Source organism: Grampus griseus (genome assembly GCF_964374135.1).
Source record: "Grampus griseus genome assembly, chromosome: 11".
In the NCBI taxonomy this organism is placed as follows: domain Eukaryota; kingdom Metazoa; phylum Chordata; class Mammalia; order Artiodactyla; family Delphinidae; genus Grampus; species Grampus griseus.
The window spans coordinates 85,250,094-85,264,705 of record NC_139005.1 but is presented as its reverse complement, the minus strand read 5'-3'; the positions used below and the strand labels follow the sequence as shown (position 1 = coordinate 85,264,705).

The window sequence follows — 14,612 nt, the reverse complement described above, 5'->3', positions numbered from 1 at the left end:
GCTCTTCCAAGGTGCTGCTTTTGCAATTACGAGGCAGGCTCTACCTCATTTTCCCGACAGACAAGAAGGCGTCCCCATCATGCACGCAGGAAAGCCAACACGGAGGGCTCTGATGCCTCCCTTCAGGTCAGTCTGCATGCATTTCCTGCACACCTACTGTGTGCTGACCACAGGGCCAAGGACCTACCTATTGGCTTTTTCAGAGTCAACACATGCTTCCGTGCCCTTCAGCTTCACAGCAATCAGAGTGTGCTTACATGGCTGGGTGTTTTTAAGCACGTAGGAGAATTTACAAAGGAGATGGTGGCAGGAACAAAGTAGCATCATGTTGTAGAAAAGCACATAGTTGGAAGCCAGATGGCTTCTGGTCTCAGATCTGTGTTTAGCTGTTTAACCTTGACCTTGATGTTGATCAGTCAGCTTCACCTGTCCAGCCCTCAGTTTCTGCATCTGTAGACGGACTTGGAGAAGCTGACCTCCCTTGCCAATCTCAAAGCCTATGAAATAGCGCCTGAGAAACGAACAGCTGCAGTAAGGTTGTGCAGTGATGGCATCAGGCTCAGAGACAGCCAAGGGGTCCAGAAAACCCTGCTCTGCTCAGCTCCTCCGGAGACTCTTAGGAGTGCCCAGAGGGCAACGTATGGCATCAGTGATACAGGGCATCAGCAGAACAGGGTCTGCAGGAAAAACCTTGACTCCTTAGAGTGAATTTCAAATTAAAAACAAAAATTTTTTTAAGCTCTTTTCTTTTTCTAAATAAAATCTTTTGAAATGTTAAAAGTTGAGTGCTCTGATTTTAAGTGGGTTTAAGGAAAGAGGACCTGGCCTGCTTGTTGTGCGACCCCTCCAACTCCCACGTATTCATTATCGACTGCTGTGTCACAATTACTCCCAAACTTAGTGCATGTTTAGCCCATTCCCAGACCTCATATCAAGGATGGACTCATGGATGGTCAGGAAAGGCCTTCTGCTGGATTCTCTGTCTTTAGAGTCTGGTCTCCTAGCTCCTGCGTGAGACCTTGATGGACACATTCCTGCTCCGGGCATTCTAATACTCCCAGCTACCCCCTCCCCACCTTTTAAAGCTATTTGAATAAACTACTGAGTAGATACAAAGGAACATTTGTAACAAACATATATAATGATGCAACAAATGCACAAGTCCTCCACTTGGGTTAGGAGAGAAGCCTTTAGGTCCTGGGTGCCCCTTCCTGACTCCAGCCTCTGCCCTGTCCCTTCATAGGTAACCACCAGCTTAAACTCCAGATTCTTCATTTTGAATTTGTTTCCCTTGTGGTTCTACTCCAACTGTCCATCTAAACACACATACATATTGCTTAGTTTTGCCTGTTTATGTATATAATGGAATCACACTGTACATATGCCTTTGACTTTTTCACTCATTGATCCACTGTTTGTAACATGTATCTTGCTGTTACTTCGTCTTCTGTTGTATGGATACACCGCAGTTGACCTGTCCATTCTTGTTCTGATGAATATTTGGGTTGTTTCCATGTTTCGTTTTTTTGCTATTGCTAACAGTGTCGTGTCTTTTGGTGCATAGATGTGCATCTGTGCTGGGTACATACCTAGAGTATGCACAGGATCTTGACTTTACTGGGTCATGTCAAATCATTTTCCAAAGTGACTGTACCAATTTACACTCCTCACAGCAATAAATGTGTCCCATTTGCACCACAGCTTTGCCAACGTTTGATACTGTCAGACTCTCTAAACTGTGCCACAGAATGGGTCAGAAGTGGTATTTCACAGCAGTTTAATTGTATTTCCTCAACAAGTGACGTTGGCCATTTTTATGTTTATGCCCTTTCTACTTTCATTAACATTTGGGTCAAAGGTTCCTGACACGAGAGATTAACAGTGTCCTGAAGTGGTCATCTCTGATAGGTACAGATCCAAGTGGTAAGGCTCTACCTGCCCACCCAATTACACGAAGCTTTACGTGCCTCCGTAGTGCACGTGTAGGCTTCGTGCTGGAAGCTACGCGGCACACAGACGCAAAGAACCCTAATTATCTAGAAGTGGGCTCGTGCAGGGTAACCTGAAGTGCTCTAGAGAAAGTACAGAGCCCTGTGGAGTACACGCAGAAAGAGCTCTGGCTGGAGGCAACCCAGCGCAGGGGGGTTAGGAGCGGTGTCTTTGGGGCAGAGGTCAGAGGTGCAGGTGACTGGCCCAGGGTCTGACAGAGGGCCCAGAGCCTATTTACAGGGCTTTGGAAGACCCTGAGGACTCGGGGCAAGGGAAGTCTGAGGAATAAGATCCTGGCAATAGTGTGGAAATACACCGGCAGTGTTACGACCAGTTAGAAAAAGCACTAAAACATCTCAGACAAGGTGTTTGTTAGTTGTGCGGACCACACTGCTCGAGGGCACGTGAAAACACGACGGGACCCCAGGCTTCAGCTCAGTCGCCCTTCATGAAAGCTCCCACCCGTCAGAGATGAATGAGGCAGACTGCAAGGTGGTCGAGAGGTCTGGGCCTTTGAAGTCACAGACTTCTCTGGCTTCAAAAGTGTGCTATACCACTACCTAGCTGTGTAACCCTGAGCAAGGATTCCTACCTCTGAGCCTGCTCTTCCATCTGTAAGCGGGCACAGGAGCTTCCTGAAAGGGCTGTTATGTGCCTGGTACATGCTGCAGTAACAAGCACTTAGTGGTACTGTTAGCACTCTGCAGTTACTCAGGACAGAGAGGAACTCTGGGAAGGTTTTTGTTAAGGATTACCACAAGATAGGAGTTTCTGCTCATCAACTGATGCATCAGAAAATTAAGTGCATATGAGTGAATAATCTGGGCCTGACAATAAACATCAATGTAAACACTTACTGAACCCCGGGTATGTGCCCGATCCAGTTCAGAGAGAAAGGAAGGCTCACGTACCCTCACAGTGCTGTTGTCAGGTGGGGCAGGTGGGGCGGTTTTGCCACCTTAAAAACTAAGATGGACAGATCAAGTGGGGATAAGCTCAAAAATGGAATCTGGAATGCCAACACGGCTAAAATGTGAACCTCAGCACACCCACCAGGCCCCGCAGCACAGCATCGATGAAACTTACTCAGCACCTAGTTCTCACGATCGCCAATAGGAGCCCGGAAGTCCATTTGCCTGTCAGCTGAACAGTCCCAAGACCACCATTCAACAAGAGCCACACAGGGTGGATATTAACAGCTTTTAAGGTTTCACATGGTTTCTTTTCAGAAGATTTGTAACAAAAATACACGGAATTTAATACGAGTTCTGATACACGGGGCAATTACGCAGACAAGTCTATAAAGTAGAATCCTTCTCGTGGGGGCAGAACATTCTATTCCACAAAGAAGACAGAATCACAACATGATTAGGCATGATCACCCCGTACTGCCTATCTTCTAATTTCAGAGACTGGCAGACTTGGAGAAAAAAACAAATTTAAAAATAAATAAAGAAAACTGAACACAGTCAGCTGTCGCAATTCCCCTCCCCTCTTTTCCTTTTCCCATTGTCTCCACACAGCCAGATGGGACGGAGGGTGAGGCAGGGCTGTGAGGCAGACAGGGTCAGGGGATCTGCTGACTAAATGCTGGGCAGGCGCTGAGTTCCCTGAGGTGACAGAGAAACGTACTTTCAATCAACCACTCAGTGCTGTAGCGAGACACACACACAGAGGGGAGGGAATGAAAAAGGAGCTACAAGAACTGCTGGTGGGAGGTCTGACGTCCACAACATGTTTAAAATCCAACTTCTGTAGTGGGAAAACGGCCTAAATATGATCCGTCGCCAGTACATTTAGGCAGAAATCTGTAACTGTAGGGTTAATACCTCTTTGTGATAATACGAGTTGGAATGCTAATGGAGCAGAAACACTTCTGCCCAAATTCCACCAAGTACAGTCAACAGAAAAAGCCAAAACCATTTGGTTTTTACACGAAAGTCCTTCATATCCACCTGTGTTCAAAAATAATAAATTATGATATTAACAGCTTTCTTTAAAAGAGTAATTACCACAAGAGTTAAATTGTTAAGTGTGGAAAGACATTTCTCCTATGAATATAGTTCTTAGGAAGGGATAGATGCATAACACACATGAAAAATAAAGCTGTAGTATTTTGTGATTTTAGCTTAAAGCAAAAGCCACCCCCCAAAAAGTCTTTAAACAAGCGTTAAATGTTTCCCATTGCAAAAGATCTCAGCTCACTTAGACCAGCACACAATGGACTAAACAACGACATTTATTGTTTTTCCCCATTTCGGCTGTGCATCTGCCTCCGTGATGAAGAACAGTGGAGATCACGCTGTACGACCAAGTTCCCTGCATTGGAATATTCCTCCTAACAGGCTGGCCACGTAGCCATTTCATCATCAGTGGTATAGTGCCTGGGAGCACACCTGGCCAGTGGTGACCACTTGTTTTGGGGAGATGCTCTCTCCCCGGGACAAGCCTAGGAGCCACGGTGCGCCGTCCCAGCAACGAGCCACCTTATTTGCACACGGTGGCCACGACTTGCTTTTGGATAAAAACTGTCTGCTATCATCTCTACTTTCACTAACACGGCGGAGAAAAAAAATTACCAACCTGAGAAAGGTTGACAGTGAGAATAAGAAAACCTACAAAGGAAAGGCCATGCAAAAACTGCTTCGACGGTTCCATCACCACCCACCGCGCGGGCTTGAGGCTGGTGACTTCATGGACGCCCCTCTGCGAAGCGCTGCCGAAAGCCAGTTTCAAGTGCGTCATGCTGACCCCAGTGCGATGCTGCCTGCCACCCACGCGTCACCTCCGGCCCATGAGATCCAAGGGGGCCTCGGGGCTCTAAGCACAGGACACGTGGCTGCTGAAGCCCCAGAACCTTCCGCAAACTTCGCCTTGGACTTGGGCAAGAAATACGTCAGTGGTTTGGAGTCCTGGCAGCAGCACCCACACTGGGGCTTAACCTCAGCAACCGGTCTGGAGGATGTTCTCCCCCGAGCGCTTGGTCACCGACAGTGTTGTGAATACCTGCAGGGAAGGAGACAGCATGAGACTCGGACACGGGCGCAGAAGTTAACTGGGCGCAGCTCAGGTAACACCACGGGACTAAGAATGACTTGAGTGAGTACTTACAACAGAGATGTAATATGACCAAGGTAAGCATTTCAACACCAACGTGAAAGAGAAAAAAATGTAGCTTATATCTAATAAAGCACTTACTTGCATGAGGGTGATTAAAATAATACCCTGGTTGTTTACCAGTTCTCTAAAAGAAATGTACCATGAAATATTCTGGACACATAGAAAGAAGTGAAGTGTACTATCATGAACACCCTTGTGCTCACCCAACTCAGGGAGCTTCGTAACACATGGTTCGAGCCCCATGTGTATCCCCTTCCTGATAACTTTCCCCCTCCCCGCCCCCTGACTGGTGCTTTTCTTTTGTAGGTTTTTAAAAACTTAATATGCAAATGACAAGATGGTATATACATCCTCTTCTGCTACCTGCTTTCTTGGCTCAATACTTTATTTCTATTATTCACGCATACGGACACAGATAGCTCTAATTCTTCCATTTCTCACTGAATAGTATTCAATTACTATAGTATACGATACCATATTAGAGTATAGTATATATACTATAGTAGTGCTCTCCAACCTTTTCGGCACCAGGGACCGGTTTCGTGGAAGACAATTTTTCCGTGGCTGGAGGGGGGCGGGCAGGAAGGGGGTGACGGTTCAGGGAGTAATGCAAGCGACGGGGACTGGGAGATGAAGCGTCCCTCGCTCACCTGCCGCTCACCTCCTGCTGTGTGGCCCAGTTCCTAACGGGCCACGCCCAGGGGTTGGGGACCCCTGTACTATAGGATTCAATCACTCAAATAGTGAGTATATTACAAATTACATACCCAGGCTCCTTTTGCTGGCCACTCAAGCTATAACCAATATGCTATCTGCAACGTGCTATGACATTCTGGTACATCTCCCTGCACCTGGAGCTAGAGGTACAACTGCTGGGTGCGAGGGCAGGACTGGCTAGATTTCCAAAGTGCCTGACGAACTGATGCTCTCACTTGCAGTGACTGACAAGTCCTCCTGGTTTCACACCCTTGAAACATTGGTCCTTGTGGACTTAGAGCCTAAGAACTTTAGTTGGCTTTGATTTGCTACTACTGAGGATTGCCTATACCAAAAAAACAAGGGCTCTCAAACCTTAAAGCCTGTTCACGCTGATTAAAATACACGGAAATTACAGATTCTAATTTGGCAGATCTAGGGTGGGCCCCAGGAATCTCATTTTTAGCAAGAGTCCCAAGTGATTCTAACGCAGGTTGCCTAAAGACCACAGATTAGAACTTCTTGAGGAACACCAGTGTAGGCAACGCACTGAGAATTTAACGCAAAACTCAAAGCCTAGAAGCCCACTGCGTGGTGAACTAACCATTGGTTGCTTAACTTTGTAGTTTCCCCAAACAGGAAACCTGCAGCTCTCCTACAGTCTATCTGTAACAGTAACTAAGTTGCCAAATCCAGAGGGCACCTTGCCGCTTTCATTTCTCAGCCTCTCTGTAGCATTTCTTGTTGTCGATCTCAATGATCTTCTAACAATTCTTTCTTCTTTTTGCTTCCGTGAAAGCACTCTTTCCTGTTTCCTTCTTTTGTGGCTACTCCTCAGCCATGGCTTAGAGGTGTGCTGCTGAAACACCGATTTTTTTTTAAAATTTATTTATTTATTTAGTTAGTTTTGGCTGCATCGGGTCTTGGTCGCTGCACGCGGGCTTTCTCTCATTGCGGCGAGCAGGCGCTACTCTTTGTTGCGGTGCACGGGCTTCTCATTGCGGTGGCTTCTCTCGTTGCGGTGCACGGGCTCTAGGCACGCGGGCTCAGTAGTTGTGGCTCGCGGGCTCTAGAGTGCAGGCTCAGTAGCTGCGGCGCACGGGCTTAGTTGCTCCGCCGCATGTGGAATCTTCCCCCCGGACCAGGGCTCGAACCCATGTCCCCTGCAGGCGGATTCTTAACCACCGTTCCAGGTGGCACGTCCCTGAAACACTGATTTTCCCCAGCCCTTAGGGTGTTCAGAGCCCCAGGGCACGTGGGCTGCAGAACCAGGTGCCTGATCTGCTTATTCCAGTGTGCTGCCCAAACAATGCCACCGTCCACACGTGCACGACATGAACAAGGCCAGGCAGCATGGCCCTAAGGGTCCTTCCTCAGCTCTCTCCCCTTTAGATGCTCTCGTCATGGTCTCATTCAGGCAATTACTCCCTTTTAGGCAGATGGCTCCCGGTGAATGGCAGCGCCACTACTTGATTGACCAGGCCACGCGCCACGCATCTGGAATTGACCCTTCATTGACCCTTAATTCCTCTATTTCCACTACTGCTGATGTACCATCAATTAGTAAGTCTTAGATATGTTGTTTCTTTTCTGTCAAATCTGATCCCTCTTCATGTTAAGTCTGACTGAACTATGAGATTTTTGTTAGTTTCCAAAACATATGGTGCCTTCACCTCCCTGTGATGACACTGTGTGGACCACACATTATACATTCCCGCCCTACTGGACACAGACGTGGAGGGCAGGGGCTTGCTCTGGCCAAGGATACATGTGGAAGTGGGAAGTATCACTCCTGAACAGAAGCCTTGGGCACCAAGGTGCTTTTCCTATACCTCCTGTCCCTCTGCCATTCAGCCAGCTGTGCCCCTAGGAGAGGCTGCCCCACCAGCCAGGTCCTGGAGTGATGATGGAATTGGAGCTGAGCTGCAGCTGTTCCATGATGACCTTAGAGCACCACAAGGAATAAACCTCTGTTTTTATAGGCAAAAAAAACCCAAACAAAATCACCACCCAAACTGATCATCTATACTGTCCAGGCATGAAAACATAAAAGGACTTTGTGTAAAATCAATTAAACTTAGAAACTTATTTGGCTGCTGAATACAATTAAGATTTCAATCCAGGGGCTTCCCTGGTGGCGCAGTGGTTCAGAGTCCGCCTGCCGATGCGGGGACGCAGGTTCGTGCCCCGGTCTGGGAAGATCCCACATGCCGCGGAGCGGCTGCGCCCGTGAGCCATGGCCGCTGAGCCTGTGCATCCGGAGCCTGTGCTCCGCGACGGGAGAGGCCACAACAGTGAGAGGCCTGCGTACCGCAAAAAAAAAAAAATTTCAATCCAAATCTTTTTGGTCACACCAAGTAAGTTGAAAGGTAACTCTAAGTAAGATTCTGCAGAGTCCATTTGTCCTACTCTAACCCAGACCGACCTTTGAGAACCACTGAGCAAGTGTCATACTGAGACAGGAGGCTATGGCTGATTTGGGAGAGACCCCAGTGGAAGCGAGACTCATCAAGTGCTTGTATCACTGTCAGCACACCTGGACAAGCTTTTTGGTCAGCTGCATTCTCTGATTCCTGAGAAACAACTGGTCTCCTGATTTTTATTTTTATTTATTTATTATTATTATTTTTTTGCGGTACGTGGGCCTCTCACTGTTGTGGCCTCTCCCGCTGCGGAGCACAGGCTCCGGATGCGCAGGCCCAGCGGCCATGGCTCACGGGCCTAGCCGCTCCGCGGCACGTGGGATCCTCCCGGACTGGGGCACGAACCCGTGTCCCCTGCATCGGCAGGCGGACTCCCAACCACTGCGCCACCAGGGAAGCCCTGGTCTCCTGATTTTTAATACAAAGAGGAAAGAGCACAAGAAATCGAGGCCACTTTGACTTATATAGGTCAAAGCAACAGGAATCAACATCAAAAATACTTGTGAATAAAAGGGGAAAATACTTTTGTGTAAAGGAGGAACAATACTGAGAAAAACCCGTGGTCTATTTTAGCCTTAAAAGCAGCGACAAAGCCTTTTTTCTTCCTATATATCAGCAGCGCCTCAAAAAAGTCAGACCCAAGTAATGATGGCTAGTAAAACATTTAAAGTATGAACCCAGAAGAAAAATGTGTGAACAGCTTGCATCCAAAAAAACAGTAATTATAAGAAAAAAAAGGTTCATCCTTGTTAATGAAGATGTGTGAAAATCCTTGAAATAGTTATCTTTCATACTTATTAAAGAAAAAGTTACACTGAATTTTGCAACGTTTTCATTAGCACTCAAATTCAACACTGATGACACTGTAAACTAGTACAATTCTTCTTTGAAAAGCAATACAACTCCCTTGTTTAAAAAATGTGTGACTGTGGATGAGGACAGAACAGAAAGATAATATGCGATAATGAAAATAGCTGTGTTCGGATGATGGTATCACGGGCAATTTAAAACACCATCAAACATGCTCTCTCTCCAATTTTCATAAAGGAAGAAAAATAATGAGGTAGGGAATACATTAAAGCAAATTCCAGGCTTGTGAATTTGCAAGCTTATGTTTTATTTCTCAGGAATTAATTTAGAAATAGAACTTGTAGGACATGTGGTTAAAAAACTAAACCCATCAAAAAAAAAAAAAAAAAAAAAAACTAAACCCATCAAAAATGGAACCAAATTAAGGGGGAAAAAAAGAGCTCTTATCAATAGCCAGGACATGGAAGCAACCTAAATGTCCACAGACAGATGAATGGATAAAGAAGATGTGGCACATATATACAATGGAATATTCCTTAGCCATAAAAAGGAACGAAATTGAGTTATGTGTAATGAGGTGAATGGAACTAGAGTCTGTCATACAGAGTGACGTAAGTCAGAAAGAGAAAAATAAATAACCGTATGCTAACGCACATATATGGAATCAAGTGACTGATGAACCTAGTGGCAGGGCAGGAATAAAGACCCAGATGTAGAGAATGGAGTTGAGGACACAGGGAGGGGGGAAGGGTAAGCTGGGACGAAGTGAAAGAGTGGCACGGACATACATACACTAACAAATGTAAAATGGATATAGTGGGAAGCAGCCGCATAGCACAGGGAGATCAGCTCAGTGCTTTGTGACCACCTAGAGGGGTGGGATAGGGAGGGAGGCTCAAGAGGGAGGGGATATGGGGATATATGTATGCATATAGCTGATTCACTTTGTTGCACAGCAGAAACTAACAACACTGTAAAGCAATTATACGCCAATAAAGATATTAAAAAAAAAGAGCTCTTATCTATTTTTCTTATACTGGAAACCATGCTGATGTTAAAGAGATGGGGGAAGCCAAACTGCTGCTGCTGGTTAGGCTAAACGGAAAAACTGATGGGGTCAGTTCTTACACATATTTTATACGTGCAGAGCTGCGTTAGAATTTTCATAAAAATACATGTAAAAAAAATGAGCAGAGGCAGCTTTTCGATCCCAGCACAAAGAACACTCACAAAAGGGCAAATGCGATAGGCACGTACCTCACATTTCTTATCTGGCCAACACCTCCCAGCCTCACAAGACCCCCTTCACTGAAGACTGTGATCATGTTGACTATTAATAAAACAAAACTTCTGACGTTTGGCACTACAAGTCATTTTAAGACATTTCACAGGGTCTTCTCTCTGATGCTCCTTCTTCTTGAGCCATTTTTTTCCCTCTACAAATAAACTTAAGTTGAAATTATTACTCAAAATGATGTGCAATCAGTTTCCTATTCAACTATTACTGCTCAGATGTCCAGAATAAATTATCACCGTATCGTCCTCACACTGAATAACGCTCGTGCCATCACTGACACCCGAGGCCTTAAGACCCCCTCTCTCATACTGAAACCAAGGGGCCTTCAGTCAAAACAACAGGAGTCCCTCCTCCTCCTCCAGCAATTCCAGAAGGAAACCCTTTGGAAACTATTTTGCTCCAAAAAGCAAAGCCTCCACTGAGGAATTCATCAACTTTTGTAAGCAATTACTTCTGAGAGCCAAAGGTTGTGCAATTGCCCAGGTTATTCTATCGAAATGGTACAGAAGAGTTCATTCAATGAATCATTCTGCAAACCACCCACAGCTGGCACGGGAGCCGGGCTAGTTCTAAACACTTGAAAGCAATGCCCAGGACCAATTTTCAAATTATTACCGTTTCTAATCCATCCAACGGACTGACATTTGTGAAGTTTGATAAAAATGATTAGGCAACAAACTTTTAAAAGGCATGTAAAATTAAAACCCAAATTTTCTATTATATCAGATACTGTCAAATTACCCTTTAAGTTTCTAAACCTTTTTTCTTCATTTCCATCCCGATCTCATTACGGACTAGTAACAAACATTCTCTGGACTGCATTTTGAGTGGCACTCCTGTACAGCACATGGCTGTTTGCTAAAAAAACAAACAGAAAAAACAACCAGTGGGTCCACTAGCAAATCCAATTACATACTATGCCAGCCAGAATCAGCATTTAGCAAGAGTGCCCCTAAAAATCCCCTACTGATCAAATTTTACTTTCCCTTAATCAAGAAGCTTTAAGGAAGATTTCCGCAGTCAGAATTTTGTCATAAGTGTTTGGTTTTTCAAAATCTAGTTTCTAAGCAAGTTGCTCAAAACCAGAGGTAAAAGCAATCACCAGAGGAGCTTTCTCGAAATATACCTCCTTGCTCCACCTCCCCTCTCCCCAAAACACTGTAACGATGACTTTTTAGTCAAGCCACATCTTCTGTAATGAAATACCCTGGGGAAAACCAGCTAACACATGCAGTTACTGAGTATCTGCCGAATGCCAGGGACTCCCCTAGATACTTTCTGCACAGCATGGCCCATTGGCCCTGTGAGTTACAGCATCTCCACGTCAAATGCTGTGGGAAGGTGTGTAGAGCATCGTCTGCACTGCGTGGTGTCTCGGAAGCCAGCCTGCCTGAGTTTGGATCTTGGTTCTGCCACTTCCAAGCTGCCAGGTCACTCAACCGCTCTGTCCTCAGTTCCCTCAGGGGTTAAATGGAGACACTCCTGCCACCCACCCTGTGGGGTTCCTGTAAGGACTAATAAGTAGGTCAGCACGCGGAGGGCAGGGTCCTGACACAGTCAGTAAGCCCTCAGGAACCTCAGCGCTTCTGCAGTGTGATTCCCCGGGAAGCTGCTCTTTCTACGACTGCTCCCTACTTCAAGCCGCAAATGTGAACCACTCTCAGTTCTTCCCATTTCCAAACAGCGGGCTAGTGCGACCAACTCCATCTCCTATTCCCTCCCGCCTGGACCGTGTCTTCTGACACACACTGCCACGACCCCGGTCAGGCCCCTGCCCCTGCCCGCCTCCAGACGTGCCTCGGAGGGACCTCTCCCCACAGCGCAGGCGGAGGGATTTCTCTCAGTAAGGTGTCTTATCACGTCCCCCCCACCCACCCCCGGACCCCGACCCCGACCCAGCTTTAAAGCACTCTTAGCTGAACTGCAATGGCCCCGGGATAAAGTCAAAATGTCCCGCCTTGGTTTATGGGGCCATGACCTTCCTACCTACTTCGCCAGCCTAATTTTATCATTTTTCTTAGCCCTCTCTGAGCTCTTCAAGCTACAGCAGCGCTCAGGGACCTGAAAGGCCATGAGCTCTTCCACAGAGCTCTCGTATCTGGCGTCCCCTGACCCTAGGGCTCGCCGCACTGGACTGCAACTGGCACTTCCCTCACCTGCCTCCCTGCTCCGACGCACATCCTAAATCCTTGCTGCTCCCCAGGGCCCAGCACAGTGCTAGGCACATGGCTGCATGACAGGTGCGCTCAGAGGGTGAGAAAATAGCATCCAGGGTTTTAATCTCGTTAATCAGCCGCCAGCTTGGAAAAAAGAAAAAGAAAAAAAAGCCCCATCAGAGGAGAAGAACATTCACCTCTGAGCTTCAAGGTCATAAGAGAACCAACAGATGGAGAGGCACAGTGGCAAACATCAAGACTTAAAAAGGGTTCCCATGGTGCCAGGCGTACGGCGGGAGCAGGCCTTTGGCTGGCCTCCCTGCGGGCCCGGGCTTCAGGAGGACACCTGCCTCTTCACTGCACCTCTCTGCCCAGCTGGCAGTCATCCTGCCAAGAAGCTGCCGCGCTCTCACTGCTGCTGGCTCACAACACAACACGACACGACACGATACAACACAACCAAGTGAGGCGGCAGGAGGCAAGCACACGTCAGCCTTTTCAACCAGCCCACTGAGAACCAAATTCAGATTAAAAAGTTAGACACTCGCAGAACCAAGTAGGGAAGTTACGTCTTCATCCCTGTTGGAGATGACTGTTCTTATTTTAAAGTATCTTAGACTTTTAAATATACTCACTGTCGTGGGTTGAATTAAGTCTCCCAGAAAGATGTTCAAGTGCTAAGCCCTGGTAATGTGCACATGACCTTATTTGGAAACAAGGTCTTTGCAGATGTAACCAAGTTAAAATGAAATCATGCTGGATCAGCATGGGCCCTAATCCAATGACTAATTATCCTTACAATAGGAGGGAAATTTGGCTCAGATACACAGGAGACAAGATCACATGAAAAGCGGAGGCAGAGACTGGAGTGATGTGTCTACAAGCTGAGAAATGTCAAGACCTGCAACCCCAGAAGCTGAAGCGGCAAAGAAGCCATCCTCTCTAGAGCCTTTGGAGGGAGCACAGCCCTGCTGACACCCTGATTTCAGACTCCAGCCTCCAAAACTCTGAGAGAATAGATTTCCATTGTCTTCAAACGCCCAGTTTGTGGTGGTTTGTTACATCAGCCCCAGGAAACTAACACACTAAGTGTTCTTGAAAAAAAAAAAATTAAGTTAATTGGCTCCTTCCCTAGACAGTCTCAGTCATTACACTGAATAAAAGACATACTGGGCTTCCCTGGTGGCGCAGTGGTTGAGAGTCCGCCTGCCGATGCAGGGGACACAGGTTCGTGCCCCGGTCCGGGAAGGTCCCACATGCCGCAGAGCGGCTGGCCACTGAGCCTGCGCGTCCAGAGCCTGTGCTCCGCAACGGGAGAGGCCACAACAGTGAGAGGCCCATGTACCACAAAAAAAAAAAAAAAAAAAAAGACATACTGCCTGTTCTTTAAGAGCTTTTAAAATCTATTCTCTTTTCAATTTTTATTTATAATGTTTGAAATTTAGTTTTACTTCACAAGAACAACAGTTTTCAAAAAAAGAAGAAAAAAACCCCACACAGAACAAAACAACACATACACACAAAGTTTTCTGTGAATAATGCCACTAAACAGGTGCTTATTAATACAGAGGAAGACACTATCCCTACTCAGGGAAAAGGCAAAGAAAAAGGAAATGAGAACATTTTTCTAGGTTGCAGTTCTCAGTTCCATACCTAAGCCTCTTTATGAGATAACCTCTCCCCACCTCCAAGTTCTCCAGCGTAGACACTTTTTTTGGTTTCCAGGCCCTACTTAGTGGTATCACAATATTCGACTCTTGGAATGAGCACTAACAGGCATGAAGAAACACTGACACCCAGAGGCCCACATTGGTCAATTTCCAGTTCTACTGCCATTTGCTTGATCTTTTACAAGCCTCACTTTCATTCTCATTCTTTAATGTCAAAAGCTCACAAGGTAGACATCATTTAGCCTCCAGGTAGCTCAGGGATAACTAGGATTGATGCTCTTTCTGGGTACGTACAGCATTATTAGCTGACTGCCAGGAAAATAATTTAGGACACATGATAAATAAAAGATTTGAGGCACATCTCTATAAAGCACTCTCATCCTTTTTACCATTTAATAGCATGACGGTACTATCTGGTTACCAGGAATGAGAAACATATGAAAGAGAAAAA

The 14,612-nt window shown here is 46.3% G+C and overlaps 1 protein-coding gene across 3 annotated transcripts in view; it reads right to left on the bottom strand.

Moving 5' to 3' along the window:
- Window positions 1-3,175: 3,175 nt before the first annotated feature.
- TXNRD1 (thioredoxin reductase 1) overlaps window positions 3,176-14,612 on the bottom strand; it is a 72,619-nt gene continuing 61,182 nt past the window's right edge. For 2 of the 3 annotated variants that reach the window (XM_082665947.1, XM_082665948.1), the window contains exon 14: window positions 3,176-4,995. In XM_082665947.1, coding sequence (XP_082522073.1) covers window positions 4,933-4,995 — 63 coding nt within the window. In that variant the 3' untranslated portion in view covers window positions 3,176-4,932. Of the gene's footprint in view, window positions 4,996-10,328; window positions 10,475-14,612 lie in introns of those variants that run through there. The other variant, XM_082665949.1, reaches the window with a different exon arrangement.